Source organism: Tachysurus vachellii, chromosome 8 (genome assembly GCF_030014155.1).
Source record: "Tachysurus vachellii isolate PV-2020 chromosome 8, HZAU_Pvac_v1, whole genome shotgun sequence".
In the NCBI taxonomy this organism is placed as follows: Eukaryota; Metazoa; Chordata; class Actinopteri; order Siluriformes; family Bagridae; genus Tachysurus; species Tachysurus vachellii.
The window spans coordinates 19,024,587-19,040,759 of NC_083467.1; the positions used below are offsets into that span (position 1 = coordinate 19,024,587).

At 41.5% G+C, this 16,173-nt stretch overlaps 1 protein-coding gene across 7 annotated transcripts in view; it reads right to left on the reverse strand.

Annotated features, from left to right (window-relative positions):
* Nucleotides 1-16,173, reverse strand: part of pard3bb (par-3 family cell polarity regulator beta b) — a 256,531-nt gene that overhangs the window by 140,606 nt on the left and 99,752 nt on the right. For all 7 annotated transcript variants that reach the window (XM_060876753.1, XM_060876749.1, XM_060876750.1 and 4 more), the window contains exons 7-10: nucleotides 9,424-9,507; nucleotides 4,862-4,987; nucleotides 2,529-2,923; nucleotides 132-271 (exon numbers count right to left, since the gene is read on the reverse strand). In XM_060876753.1, the coding sequence (XP_060732736.1) occupies nucleotides 132-271; nucleotides 2,529-2,923; nucleotides 4,862-4,987; nucleotides 9,424-9,507 (745 nt within the window). The remainder of the gene's footprint in view (nucleotides 1-131; nucleotides 272-2,528; nucleotides 2,924-4,861; nucleotides 4,988-9,423; nucleotides 9,508-16,173) is intronic.

Below are 16,173 nucleotides of genomic sequence, written 5' to 3' on the forward strand. Positions count from 1 at the left end.
CAGGCATATTAAGGTAATTATAGTTAAAGCAATATTTTGAACTACTGAGGCTTTCCAAAGTGTCATTAATATGGCGATTTATGTACATTACACAATACACAGTGTGAACAAAAAGCAAAAAGAGGTTTCACCTCTAATATTCTGTCTCCAGACTGCAGGCGGCCATCCTTAACAGCGGCTCCTCTAGGGAGGATGTTTTTGACAAGGATGGGACCAGGTCCGTGCACCGACGAGTCTCTGGTTACCACGGTGAAGCCTAAACCCTCCGGACCTGCCCACACACCCAGACAGCAGAGAATACAGAGGAAGGCATTTCAACTGCTGAGGTGTATTTGATTTTTGACACTTGTACACTAAATCAAGATCTGCACAGAAGTGGGTCTATTTTATTGACTCTGAAAACTGCGCAAGTACACAATTATTCTGAAAGCCTGATGATCAATCAGCCTTGACCAGTATTGATCATAAAGCCAGAGAAAGTGCAGATGGAAAGTGTAGTTATGACATAAAAATAAAGAAATAAAAACGGCTAACAATTTAACCCAACAGATTAAGGAAGTCAGGAAAAGGAAGAATAGACGATCTGACTGACTGCACCTAGTCTTAAACTATATGGGGAGGATGGAAGGATGGGAACAGAGAGAGTGAGAGAGAGAGAGAGAGAGAGAGCGAGAGAGCGAGAGAGAGAGAGAGAGAGAGAGAGCGAGAGAGTGAGAGAGCGAGAGAGAGAGAGAGAGAGAGAGAGAGAGAGAGAGAGAGAGAGAATGCAGAGCTGCAAAATGCTGCTTCAGTGCATTATCATTGCCGGACTACAGTTTAATTTCATGTTTGAATACATCGATCATAAAGACCTGGAGCGAAGGGGTGGGTGAGATTCCTGCTGCAAATTATGATCCATGACATGTTTAGTAGTAGAGATTTTGGACTTTTAGCAAACACAGGAAGCATATGGATTAATGTGCTCACTAAATCACCTCACAAGGGCAAAGGACAGATAATTAACCACAAAGCTCACTTTATAAGCAATTACATATTTCGCTAGGTAACATTTCCATATTTCGCATTTTGCTGTTATTTACTTGTTCTGCTGTTTAATGTTTAGCTCAGGGAATAGGATATGAGGCTTGCTCAGTGAGCGTGATGGAACGATGAAGAGGATGAATGCTGGTTTGGTCTGACAGCATAGCTGAGAACAGAGGTATTAAAGGTGTGAGTGTGCCTGCAGTGCTGTGACCTCCGCTGCAGCACCTCTTATCAGGGTCTCTGTGCTGTCAGGATGACTGATAGGTAGATTAGTGAACAGCCTATCGCCTGCTGGGTGACATGAGCCACGTCTTTTACGGCAGATACAACCAAGCAGACATCCCAGCTAGAGACGGGGAAAGGAGCAGTGACGGACGGAGCAGGGGTGACGGAACAGACGATCTTTAACATGGCCTGGTAGGTAAAACAAAAACGGACGCAGCAGGCCAGCGAGTGGAGCATAGGAAGCGTTTCGCTGGTGTTTTATGTTGGTCATTTTGCACAATCCCTTTATAGTCAGCAGTTTCCTGTTGCTGCAATGAATTCAGATCATCAGTAATGGTTGGATCAATAAGAACTTAATAGACTTTGCAGGCTGAAATTATGGCTTCATCCATTCAACTACACAGTCGCAGAGACATGCTACAGAAGGAAAGAGAGTGTGTGTGTGTGTGTGCGTGCGTGCGTGTGTGTGTGAGTGTGAGTGAGAGAGAGAGAGAGAGAAGGGAGCCTCAATCAAAATAAACAAAAGCACACTTGCTGAGAGGTCTTTGGGATCAGGTAGGGTTCATACTTGCAACAATTTATTTATGTGAACTTTATCTACATTTTCTGTGATTAATTGGTCAATTCTGCCATCCGATTGGTTTCAAAGTGTTGATTAATTATCCATAAGCAGACGTCTGACAGTACTGCAGGTTGCAAGGCAAGACAATTTTATATTAATGCTCTCATTCTGATAGTGTTAGCATTTCTATGGCAACAATGCATTCACAGGGACTTGTCTGTTAACACAACACAATCTGTGTTATTTAGCAAAGGACAAAAATCTAATTATTGATATAACGTTTTCTGTAAAGAAACATTTATTTAACACTTAACTTCAAGACAGAAAAATATTGACGAGGGGATGACGGCTGCTTTATAGCTGCTGTAAAGTAAGTGACAACATGAACTAACTTGCTTCACCGGATTATTTACCAATAACAGCCTGCATGCCTCGTCATGTTTTATTCCTTATATAACACATTTGGTTTTTTCCTACAACCAGGTAAAAACCGTGTTTGTCAAATCACTTCATTCGAAGGCAAAATGATACCACGTCTCTCTCAAGCGGCCACAGAAATGTTGTTTCAGTCCATAATGAAATGCTCTTGCTGTGTTCACACCTGTCTAAAGGCACCTCGCTGAGCAAACTAACCAAACCAGCACTAAATCCTGCATAGTCAAAAGTACACTAATAGTCTCGACACGTTGGAGTGTTGTATTGCGCCACATATACGTACCTTTCCTCAGATCAATTTTGAGCCTCTTGCCTCCCTTCTTGGTGGTAAACCCAACCAGAGGTGAGACGGTGTGGCTCTTTTTGAGCAGTGGGCTGCTGCTCCTACCCCGTGGGTAAAGGCCGATGGGAAGAGGGGAGCCGAGAGAGCGGCACTCATTGTTCACACTGCTGCTCTCCTGAGGTCCGGCCTGTCTACAGGAGGAGGACTCTGCAGGTCTTACCATGGGCTTCACCTTCAGTGGAGGGGGCTCTCTGGGTCGGGGGGTATGATCATGGCTGTCAGTGCTGAAGAGTTGGCCAATGAGATTCTTTTCAAAGCGCTCTTTATTGGCCATGGGGACAATCTCTAAACGTACAGCAGGCAAGCGCATGGCCTGCCGGAACACCTCCTGTGACCTGTGTAGAGAAAGAGAAGTGAAAAATGAAGGAAAGAATGTCAGACTTCCTGCGAGAACAACTAAAGTTTCAAGAGACTACAGTTTCACAAAGCCTTAAAAAAAGGGAAACGCAGTTTGCGATTATGTAACATAATGAATGATGATGCTGAATCTGAAGACAATTAATGAAATGTAATATTTCCATTTATATTAGTCGAGCTAAAGCTCATTCCAGAGACAGCGTAATTGGGGTTATGACTAACGAGCTCTACCCCTTACTAATGACAAAGCAATCCTTCTTTCTCGTTTGTGTTAACCAATTCAATTTCAGACTCATCCATCCATCCTAAACGTAATAATAAAATTACTGTAGCCTTCTGTCTGACTGATCTGCACCATGGGACACACATGGAATATGAAGCTTAAGTATAAATAATTCATATAATAAATGTAAGAGCAAGAACGCTGGTGCAACTGAGTGGCATCTCATCATATACAGACTTTAAAGTTAGTTCAATTACTTTAAAGAGCCTGCAGACATTTTTTTCTTTAACGACAATGGAACACATTTTTCTTCCACTTCTATACATTTCTTTCATGAATATTTACATTTTTACAGCAAAAAGTAAGAAAGGATTTTTTTTTATCTACCAGGAATGAATTGTTTTGTGTAAATAAAGAAAGGAGTCCGAGGTATTCAGTAATGTATAAAGGACTCGTACAGTTGACCCTGTCTTTACAGCCATGTTAGTGGTGTTGCTGCTTGTTAGGCAGAAACACGATGAATGGAGCATGCTGACTCAGCAAGTTTCTGTTAGATGACGATTTAGTGTGAGGGATGGAAAGGTAAAACATGACACTGATTTTATGTATTGAAAAGTGTCACCCTGATCTTCTGATGGTGTTCAATACTGATGATGAAAGTCTGAAAGAAAACTACGGTCAGCATCATCTTTTAGCTGATGAGGCTGTTGAAAAGAGCGAGACTAAATCCAAAACCTGCAATGATTTCTGGAGATACACGCTAGAAAAGGTTTGGCTTAGAGCACCTTCCATTTATCTCATTTACACCGCTGAGTGTTAAAGGCCTTGTTCGAGGGCCCTGAGTGGGATCTGAACTGAAGTCCAGCACATTCTTTGCACTATATCTCCAGTTTTATTTTTTTTTATGCAGAACACACATTCCTCCCTGGCCGCTTCTCCCCATCCAAACGTTCCTCTACATGTTTCTCTTATATAGCTCTCTTTTTCCCTTTGCTCTTGACAGTCACATGATGACCCATGTGCTCATTTTTTGATCTCTCATGAAGAATGCACACTGCTACATCCACAAAACATCAGATCACAAGAGATCAGTGAATAATATGAGCAGTACAGCGGCGTCAAGTAACGTCCCCTTGGGAATAAGCAGACTCGAGCCTGGACCAAAATAAAAGCCTTTGCAGAATAAGGGCACCAGATATTCCTTTCATTTGTCTCAAATCTGTGCCTTAAACTGTTTATTTTGTTTGATGCAGTAAATCATCACACACACACACACACACACCTCATCAACCACAAAACTATGGACAAGATAAAGAAAAGGCAAAGAGATAAGCCATTGTTATAAAAACAAGCACGATATATTAATGCTGGAATGTGTGTGCGTGTGCGTGTGTGTGTGTGTGTGTGTGTGTATACACCCAGTGTGAGCACAGAGGAGCTTTCAAGGTCCATGGCTGCTGGAAGAAACAGATGTTTCTGCTCGAGCCATGTTTCCACTGTTTTTGAAATCTATCCAGTGTTGTGATGAGCTCAAATGGGCCGAATCCTCACAACAATGGATTGAGAGAGGACTGTCAATTTTTTACAGCCATGATAAGACACAGATAAAAGTGAGGGAGCGAGAAGGAGAGACAGTAAAAAGAGGATACGGACAGGAGAATCAGCTTGTGGTGCTGTAGAGTCGTGTACTTACTGCGAGAAGGACTTGTCTGTCAGCTCAGTGTCGTTGATCTTGATGATGCAGTCATCATCCTGGAAGATGCCTTCTCTTTTGGAGCGGCTGTTCTCCTCCACGCTCCGAATGTGCAGACCCAGAGCCCTGTAACACACAACAACACATCACACACAAGTAACTGCTGAACCTGAAAAGCAGGGTGCAGATACTCCGCTGTCTCTAATGGGGGGAAAACACAAAACATGTCTTTCTACATCTTGAGGAAAACGCGCTAAACAAACATGATGCACTTCGTAAGTTTGCAAGTGTCATTCTAAATAAACTTACACTAAAACTCATGACCCTATTCTGCCCTTTCACACACGTTTCCAACAAAAGAGGGCATCTCTTTACAGTGGCAGATGGAGAGGAAAACAGTGATAATAGCTCCCTGTGTCGGGAGATGAAATGAAATTGTTTCCAACAAACAACATCGTGATGCCACTAGAGAGGCGATAACTCCACAGGGAATGTTGATTCATGTGTGTATACTGGGAAAGAAACAAGGCATGTGATAAGAGTGTGATAAATAAAAGATAGAAAGCAATAAACAGGAAACATTAAGGACGTTAAATTGCATTTCCTTTTAATTACTTTTTAATTTAATATTGGAAAATGTTCAAATATTAATTGTTTTGGCTGTCACACACCATTAACAAAAGTGCTACGCTGCTTTCCCACCCAGTAAACTACAGAAGGTGAAAGTTGTGCCACTTGGTTGATTTTTTTTTTTTTTTTTTTTTTAAGAGAACGGAAGAATAAAAATAAATTAGAGGGTGCAATAGATTTTTACTTTATTGTCTATAACGTGAGCGTACTGACGATAATTCGATTGCGGATACATTACTACACATCTTACGCACTCGTTCTGCTACGCTATGGTTTCTATAGTAACGGCACACACGGTACGGTGGACGCTCCACATACACAGTTTAAACAAGCATGTGCAGATGTGATGAGGTGGAAGTCGTGGCCTAATGGTTAGAGAGTTTGACTCCTAACCCTAAGGTTGTGGGTTCGAGTCTCGGACCGGCAATACCACGACTGAGGTGCCCTTGAGAAAGGCACCGAACCCCCTAACTGCTCCCCGGGCGCCGCAGCATAAATGGCTGCCCACTGCTCCGGGGTGTGTGTTCACGGTGTGCGTGTGTTTTCACTGCTGTGTGTGTGCACTTTGGATGGGTTAAACGCAGAGAACGAATTCTCAGTATGGGTCACTATACTGTATGTCACGTCACTTACTTTTCTGTGAGGTGACTTTCATGTAGGAATTTTTAAAGGAATCCGCAGGCACGGCAGTTCGTTTACACCTCACGCTGACAGAGAGCTTTATGGATACTCGGTCACATGACAAGGTGAATTTTATTTTTTGTTAACCTCAATAGAAAGGTTTGCAGCTGCTTTAATGTGCTAGAATACAGTGATAACATTAACCTGAAACAAAACACCATCACATCCCCGCATTGTTGATTATTTCCCTATAAATAATGCACAATGTTTTCTTTCTTCCATAAGTTACAGATAGTGAAACATGTCACTTGGATCATCTTGAATGAATCATAAACTTTTCATTTCTTAATGAAACATAAATCCAAACATCTCCCAGCGTTCCAGTGATGACAGCTAAAGCCACTGCATCATGCTTTCTATACAACGAGCTTGGATTAACACTACATCTGTGTCTAATCTGCCGTTCGGTTAACCAGCGAATCGACTCTTACATCTGTCTTCGCAAAGGAGTTATGATTTCACTCCTCAACATGCAGCAAACCACTAAATGACTTGTTCTCTTTGCTCTATACGTAACACGTGGATGAAGCTGAACCAGCAGAAACAGCTGTACGCTTGCTCGTTCAGGCAGTTATCCGGTCAACTGTTGTACAGCACAAACTCAATGCACAATAGCATGCAGATACACGACAAGAGCTTCAGTTAATACTCACATTAAACATCAGAATGGAGGGAAGGGATTTATGTGACATGACGTTCACTGTGTGCCAGATGGGCTGGTTAGAGTATTCAAGAAACGGCAGTTCTCCTGAGATTTTCACACACAAAACGCAGTGTCGTGTGTTTCCCCAGAATGGTGAAGACAAAAATAATAATAACACACAACTAATGTACGTCAGTTCAGAACGCGGAGATAAAAAAAAATGGCAAGACTGGTTTGAGCTGACAGGAAGTCTTCAGTCACTCAAATCACCACTCTTTCCAACCATGGTGAAAAGATAAGCATCAAATCAAACCTTGAGGCACATGGGCTATAGGAGCAACATGTTTTACGTTGTGTGTGTTTCTGAGATACTTTTCACTGCTGTGATATTTTAGCATATTAATTCAAATAGCTCAAATACGGAATTCATTCCAAACATCCCGGTCTGACATCCTTAAGTGCGCTGCCCTCCACACTGAAAAGTCTCCTGCCACGTACAGTATGCTATATATAGAAACGGTCTGCTGAATAAAACATTAATAATCGTAAACAAGGAAGGCTCTCCTGAGTAAGTGTGTTTTACGTTTAGTGTGTAAAACTTTGCAAAGTCAAATTTCTACACAAAGAGCAGAGACCCTGCAGTTCAAATAACTTGCACAAAGATAGATGGTCTGAGTCTTGTGTCTCTTAAAGCAGCTGCCTGGGGCCATGAGTGTGGTGTCAGATTGGGGAAAACTTCTAACACACTTAGAGGAAAACATTCTGACTTTTCTGTTTCGGCTAACACTTTGCCTTTCTAAAGGTCTGTGAGAGTGGCACACAGCGGGAGTCCAAAAAAACACAGCAGAATAGACAGGTCTGAGACTGCGGTTAGCTTAAACACACGTATCCGGCACATATTTACAAGAATAGATATCTTACAGAAAATGTGGAGAGAAATTTAACACCATCCGTTTACTCTTCCCAGAGTGAGAAACATGGCGAAAAAATAGACTCTGCAAACAGCAAATAGACCCTCGGGGAGAAAAGACACCAATCAAAAGTAGGGACTGATCTCTCCACTCATCAGGAAAGGATAACAAAGTCCTGTCCATGAACAAATCACAGCCAGGTAAAAAAGAAAAAAAAAAGCCAAGAGGTGATAGTCTCCTTAGACTAGATAGAAAAACAATAACAGAGCATTTCAGAGTTCAGGCTGGTCTGGAATACATTAACACTATGCAGGTGTAGAGACCCAGTTTGTGTCCAGCTCCAAGCTAAAGCTTACCGATCTCGTCACCCTTATTAGATCTGCGCGACGCAGCCCCAGGACACATGGCATTAAGAAACAGATTCATTTACATTAGTGCTCTGTTCAATATTTGGTGATATTATTGACATCTTTTCTTGAGCTAGAAGTGAACTTTGACCCGAGGGGATACGTTGGTGGGCATGACTAAAGGAAACATATGGGCCCTCTGGGCTAGAAGGAAGAAAAGAAATCCTGAAGGACTGAAAGATGGAGAGACATAAAGACATAAAGTGAGGAAGAGAGAGAAAGAATGCTGCAGGGACAAATATGTCTTTATAAAAAAGCCCTGATTTTCCCCCATGTGACTGGCTGTGATGAATCAATTTCAGTGTGTGAATCCTCTCTGAGAGCAGAGGAAGAGACCATCCTGCATGCCTGTTAGACAAACACCATCACTGTGTCACACACACATTCTGTGATTTATTATGAGCATCATTACACACGCGAGCGCTTTTAAAGTTACGCTTGCCGTAAAAATAGGAATTCTGCGAGGCTAAAGTGAAGTTTTATGGCTGGTTTCAAAGACGACAGTGGAATCGAGTGACTCCTGCCTTCAGACACGATATAAACTAGATAAACATCAACTTAACACACACAACTGCCTCCAGTCCACCTCCAGCTGCCCCTTTAACAAAATCATCCTGGTGCTGGCCTTGCAGACTGTCCATTCACCACAATCTATCCTGGACGATTCTGGGAAAGCAGAGTCATCTAAATAAACCAAGCTTGCTCTCACTCATCGTTTCCTTTACCATCTTTCTGCCATTTACATCTTTCACATCGATTTATCATTCCTGACCTCTAACTAGGAAAAAAAGAAAGAAAACTCCGTCTCAGCTGGAGATTCCTACTCGGACACTCGGGCTGGTCTCTTCAACCCTGAGTTCGAAAAGTGCCATCGGATCAACACGGCTGCTCAAGACATCAACAATAAACACAATAACACCTTTAACATGAGTTCACTATATACAAAGTATTAAATATTAACCTACATATAGACTTATGGGCTTGAAGACTCGTCTTGAGTTCACAATATACATTGTTTATATACATAACTCTTCACATGTAGCCGGCTAGCTTAATGAAAACAAAAAAAAAAATCTCAGAGAATCCATGTTTTTCCCCCCAACTTTGCAGCTCATACGCTCAAGCTCCAGTTTCCTGCTTCTGCGGTAGGTCAAAACAAGTAAACGTTTTGCAGTGAGAAATTACTACATCATTGGAGACATATAGAAACGGAATACATGAAAGGAATAAAAATAAAGGAAACTGAAGTGGGAGGGAGAGAGAGAGAGAGAGAGAGAGAGAGAGACTAACCTTCCACTGAGAGAGGAGCAGTAAGGCACCACGTGTATCCCGAGAGGCCCGTGTTCTCCTGAAATCTCCACAGTCTTTGTTAGGCTGAAAATACACACAAACACACAATGGCATTACATTTAAACACAACTGCACCAATGTGCAAACCAAATCAAAGCTGTATACAGACTCTGTGTTTCCTCGCTGCTCTCCCTGGTGTAAACACACACTCCTTTAAACTCCCTGCTCCAACACTTCACGTTCACATTTCATTTCATTTCTCTCTCTGCCCTTGCTGCCTTTCCCCGTGTCAGTGGTTGCAGTGCTTGGCATGGCCCGTGATTACGCAGTAGGAGAGGAAAAATACAGGGCTTAATGTAGATAAACGTAAACAGAACAGCTTGGAGCACTAACAGCACTGACCTTGAAACCATACTCGCACTTTTTCTCAAGCAGAACGACTCAGAGAGGACACGCAGACACTCCCATTAGGATGGAGACGGACACTCGGGGCGTCTTTGTGTAGACACCGTGTAAACACTCAAGCTCCATCCGCATGTATACAGATATTGTTGAAAATGTCATTTTGCTCTGTGTGTTTTAGTCTCCTGGCCTCACAAAAACAATTTAGGTCACAACAAACTTTTTCAACACTTTGTAAAGTGGAATAAAATATTAAAAAAAAAAAAAAAAAAAAAGGGACATCACAGCATATGCCCAGTGGTTTTGCCCACGTTAGGACTTTGCTAGAACTCTAATGTTCATGTCTACTCACTTGGTTGTTACTAACGTGTTCACAAATTAACTGCAGTTGTAGAGATGAGACCAGAACATGATATTTTGTGTAGCTCCTGAAGCCACCTGCTGCTCCTGTAGTCAAACCATATTGTAAACAGGGATTTGAAATGAGACCCACACACTTTAAGCAGAGGTTTATATCATTCTCAGTCCACACATTAGAAACCTGTTCAAGAATGATGTCTTTAACACCCACACTCTTACCCTTATGCTTGAGAACTTAATGGCTAATTAGGCAGTGGATGCTTAAGTAGTTAGTTGCTTAGAGGATCAGGGTTTAAGCCCAAGTACTGCCAAGCTACGACCATTGGGCGCTTGAGCAAGGCCCTTAACCCTCCCTGCTCCAGGAGAGCTGCATCATGGCTGACCTTGCACTCTGCCCCCAACCTCCAAAGTTGGGATACATGAAGAAAGCATTTCACTTTGCAGTAATATATGTATATGTATATGTGACAAGCAAATGCTTCGAATTTATGCCATACCATCACTGGGCAGACAACTGAAGGGAAATCCTACATGTAATCCACTACAAATACCTGAATCCTTAACTATTATGCTTTAGCATACCCTATTTGCATTGGTGTACTATACAGTTAGTAAATGAAGCAACTTTCCTATTAATAAAATCGTATACATTATGTCAAAGGATTAGTTGCATTAAAAAAAAAAAAACTTATCTAACCATATAATCAGAAAAGGAAATCCAGGAGGTCTTATTCACTTCAAATTGCTGTTTTTAAGTGCAGGATATCTTTAAAGATTGCTTGGATCAGCTTTTTGTTCCTGAGGCTGTTTCCTCCAACATCGCGAAACGGACGTCCAGCACAAGCAATCATTTGCCTGGCATGTGTTGTTAATGAGTTTATCAGGCTGACCACACACACACACCCCTCGAAAGTCATTAATCCTGCTCTGACCTTCCTCCTCCCCGCTCTCATCCTTTTTCTTCTCCTTTTGGCAATCAGCACGGCCCTTCTAATTACATACATTCTATATTTTGAGAGTGTGGGAAACGTTCAGTGTGTGTATGTAACTGTGTCAGGTAGTGTGTGTGTGGACTGGGAAAAAGACAAATAAAGGGAACGTGTGATCATTGGCTTCGTGTAGGTGCCATCTTGAGCACAAATGATTTTTAGTGTGACTCACAACCTGCAACTAGTCACTTTAAAATTTGCATTAAAACAACAGTGTGAAGTTGGTTTCCATAGCAACAACCGATAACCAGAGTAAACAATGATTTAGCCAGACACGACATCCAGGAACAATAGAGCACACAAGATTAATTCCCAAATGTCAGGTTGGATTAATTTGATCAGACTGAAGGCACACTGCATCGTACATCATCTGTAGTTCAGGATTCTGGGTTTCAGCACTACGTATGAAAATGGTTCAGTTACACTGACAGTACATCAAGTCAATAAAACTCTAAGTCAGTCAGGAAATAAATAAATAACCCTCAAAGTCAGTCTAAGTCTAAGTCAGTAAGCGTGTAAGTAAATCAGTATGGATGTCAGATGGAAAGTAAGATGCTAAACATTCTTGCGATAAATCGGCAAATAAGTCACTAAGACGATCATTATCAGCGTATAGAAAGTCTGTGTGTGTGCTTATGTATGTCCATAAATCCGTGTAAAAGTCAGTAAAATAATTCAGCGAGTTCTTTAAAAAGAAAGCAGTCAGCCAATCAGAAGGCAGGAACTAATTCATTAAGTCTGTATACAAGTTAGAATGTCAGTAAGTCTTCATTAAGAAAGTCGGTATAGAGGTCAGTAGTGGAGTCACGTCAGTTAGTAAATAAACAAAAACAAACTAAAACAAACCAACATAAAATAAACAAACAGGTCTTGCAGAATAAACAAAACAGAAAGCTACTAGAACACTAAAAACATCAATTAAGTGTGATTCACTTATGCAGCATAAAGTTTCATCAACTCACCAAAACTTCACATTAATCAAATATACACACAGCAAAGAGAAGCTGCTTAAGGAGGAACAAAATTAATTACAGAGGCTTAATGAAAAACACATGCAATAAATAAGGGGGGAAAATGTGTGCATGCACACACACTCGTTCTCCCCCAATCGTCTCCTCATTCACTCATCCATCCCACATATCCTAATTGTCCCTCTTCCTGACGTTCGTCTCTCCACTTACACTGTCGATGTTAATGGACGAACAAATGAGCTACAGGGCAGAGCTGCCACAATGATTTTGAAATGGGGTACAGTGAATAAAAGGTTGACGGTGTGAGAAGGAGAGAGGGGGCACAGAGCGTGACAGAGGGATGGGTACTGTGGCACAGGTGTCCCCTTTATTTACCTGCACTTTCCGGCACAAAACGTGGAATTAAACGCAAAAAAAAGCGTGAATAAAGGACACGCTGAAATGAAAGCGAGCACATTACGCACGCTCTTGTCATCGCCTTCAAAGTGGCGAGTCCTTTTAGATTTGCTCATGAGAGACAAATAAAGACAACAAAGCATGAAAGATGTGTTATTTGAGTTAACAGGATGAATATGCCGGCTCTTCAGGAGAAATGGAGTAAAATTAGCTGCCACTTCTGCTCTGAATAGAAAGCTATTTGAATACAGTTGTTATGCCTGCTTTTATGTACAAGGACTAAGAGCGACAGTGAGAAAGGAAGGACACGTGGAGAGAAATGATGCATATGCGTGCATGTGGAAGTAAGCAAGCCTGTATATGTAACCCTGACTGCTCCGCTTCACAGAGCCAAGCCTGAGCAGCCTGAGATTACTTCATTAATATAACCAATACTTCGACTCCTTGCTCAAATGGCTTGTGTGTGGATGTGGATTTCTTTTTAATATCCATGATCTGATGACAATATTTTAAGAATCGCTAGCATGTAGGTGTACGTGGAAGCCCCAACAAACCTGAGCACAAAAATCCAGCACCAAGGTGTTAAAGAAAGGTGGTTTTTTTTTGTTTGCGTGATGCTAGTAAACACTGCATCTCTTAGCCATTTTGCAATGAGAGTTAAGAATGTAAGAAGCTAAACATCATATGCTGCACTAGAAACATCAGCATAGGTTTAGAACACCAGCTACATTGTTGTCCTCTCGTCAGGAATTAATATCGATTTAATTAATATAAACGCATTCGCTTCTCTTAATCTATATTAAAAGCACTTAGCTGGCTATGAGCTCATTACTACATTATGATGTTATGTTATCTACTGCTTTTTTATTCGGGTTAATTAGGTTTCCAAGAGAGTAAACTATATACCTGAGCAGCACTTTGGAGCTTTTACTGCCCCGGTGTGATATAAATGTCTCTCCGTACCTGCCTAAATATGATATCTAATAAACTCCACCTGTTACTATTTACACTTAGCGTGTTTTCCGTAGCCGTCTGTGCTTTCACGTAGTCTCTTTCATACACATGCCTTTATGTTAACCAGTTTGCTTGGATTTTAACTTGCTGCATTTAATAAACACGTCCTGAGATGAGTAAACGTTCAATTTCATCAAATTAACAATAATTAAATCAACAACAGACGGTGCATCCACTGTTGACTTTGTGCCGGTGTTTGCATGTGGGTATTAGAGGGCATGACACAGATTATGTACTGAAACAGTATATAGTGACAAGAAATCCATTTATGACTGAAATGGATGGCAGATTGTTCAGTGGATGGGTAGGGTAGTGGAAGGGTAGTGTAAAAAAAGTAAAAATCAATCGACTTGTGATGAAGTGATGAGTTCAATCTGCAAAATTAAGAGTAGCTAAAATTAGCTAGCTTCATGTAGCGGAGTTTCTTTTCCGAAGAACGATACAAAGTCACTTTTTGTTGCTAGAAATACAGAGTGAACTGTCGTTGCTGATGTTTGTTCTGTCTTTGGCTGTATATAATTAAACCCTCTTCAATAATTAACCGCATTAGCATACTAAACCCTCTAATTAAGTAACATTCCAATCCTATTTTTAAAGAAGTAGGCCAAACCTAACATGCACACATACATAATGCACTAACGCGCTCCAGGGTCCCTGCAGCAATCGAACACATTTACTACTCAGGAAAGAACGAGAAAGTACAAAAAGCTCAGCTGGAGAAGGAAAAAATAAGAGAAAGACTTTCAAGTTGAGTTCAAGTTGTGTGTGTATATTAGCATGATGTCAGAATACGGACTGAGAAATCTGATTCCAAAGCACATGTTTACACACACAGAGAGAGAGAGAGAGAGAGAGAGAGAGAGAGAGAGAGAGAGAGAGAGAGAGAGAGAGACAAAGAGAGACAGAGACAGAGTGAGAGAAAGAGAGAGACAGAGGGAGAGAGAGTGTGTGTGAGAGAGAAAGAGAGAGACACAGAGCGGAAGAGAGAGTGTGAGAGAGAGAGAGACAGAGAAAGAGAAAAAGAGACAAAGAGAGAGAGACACAGAGAGGCAGGGAGAGAGAGAAAGTGAGAAAGAGAGAGACAAAGAGAGAGACAGAGAGAGACAAAGAGAGAGACAGAGAGAGAGAGCGAGAGAGAGAGAGAGAGAGAGAGAGAGAGAGAGAGTTATTTCCTCCAATTTGATTTGTCAAACATCTTATAACACATCATCTGGCCATAGATTCTAGCCTTTCATAAAAAGAAAGAAAGAAAGAAAGAAAGAAAGAAAGGGAAAAAAAGGAAAAAAAAAGAAATTACAGTTTTCCTCAATATATTACTGACATATAAACAGGGACACAGAGTGGGAAATGTTATTGAGTGAAATTTCCATTGGAAACCAGTCACATCTGTTTGGAATATCAACAGTACAACAATTTGTGTATAGTTTGGTAACAGGAAAAAGTCTTGGATTTATTATCAAATACACAGTGGATTAAAGAAAGCCCAGTAAGGAGTAAGCCCTGCTGCTGCTTCAGTCCAGAGTGTGCCGATTCCCGATAGACTTTACTAAGGATATGAAGGGGTGCCTGCCCTGAGCTGTGCTGTCACACACCGCCAGAAACACAGACAATTCCGCTGTCCATCAGCGCAGCCTGATCGATCGGCCTGAACAAAGACACTGTCACAATACTACTTTAATCCACTGTAATGCGGGGCCCAGATTAGGAGCCGACCTTTTCGTAGCTTCTATTACTTTCCCTCTAGAACAGGTCAGGATTAATTGATTCCGAGAGAGAGCTTTCCTAGCTCTGTAACAATGTCTCGTGTAGCTGGGAAAAAAGGCAAATCTTCCGTATCACTGTTAATCTGAAACAAAATGAAAGCGGCGCAGACGGCGCGTCTGAAACATATCCCTCGTATTGGATCAAACCTCAGCAGACGAGGGAGCTTTCAGAGCCAGAGGCGGGAAGAGCTCGAAGAGGTTAGGGCTTAACTGCCTGATAAAGAGGATGCTTATCTCTCTCTCTGTGTGTGTGTGTGTGTGTGTGTGTGTGTGTGTGTGTGTGTGTGTGTTGGACAGAGAGGGTGTTAAAAGGGGATGAAAAACGAGTGGCAATGTGAAAGAGGCTTCAGGGCTTTGACAGCAGTCTGTCAGTGGTACAATAGAGCAGCAGATGATAAGAGAGAGAAAGAGAGAGAGAGAGAGAGAGAGAGACAGAGAGCAAAAGAGAGAGAGAGAGAGAGAGAGAGAGAGAGAGAGAGAGAGAGAGAGAGAGAGAGCAGAGCCCATGGCCAAAGGAGCAAGAAACGAGGAAGAATGGAAGTAGGAAGCAAGGAAAGAAAGGAAGGAAGAAAAGAAATAAAGAAGGAAGAAAGGAAGGAAGGAAGGAAGCAAGAAAGGAAATAAGGAAAGACAGAAAGCAAGCAAGGAAAAAAAAGAAAGCAAACAAGCAAGGAAAGGACCGACAGACTGAAAAAAGGCATGGACTAGATAAACAATACTGCATTACTATCACACACGCACCTATCCTTTGATCCTTATGAGGACCTTACACTGGTCATTATTAATACAGCCTTAAAATGACCTGAGCATCTCAAAGTAAACCTTTAGCTGTCTTCCTATCCATACATCCTATTC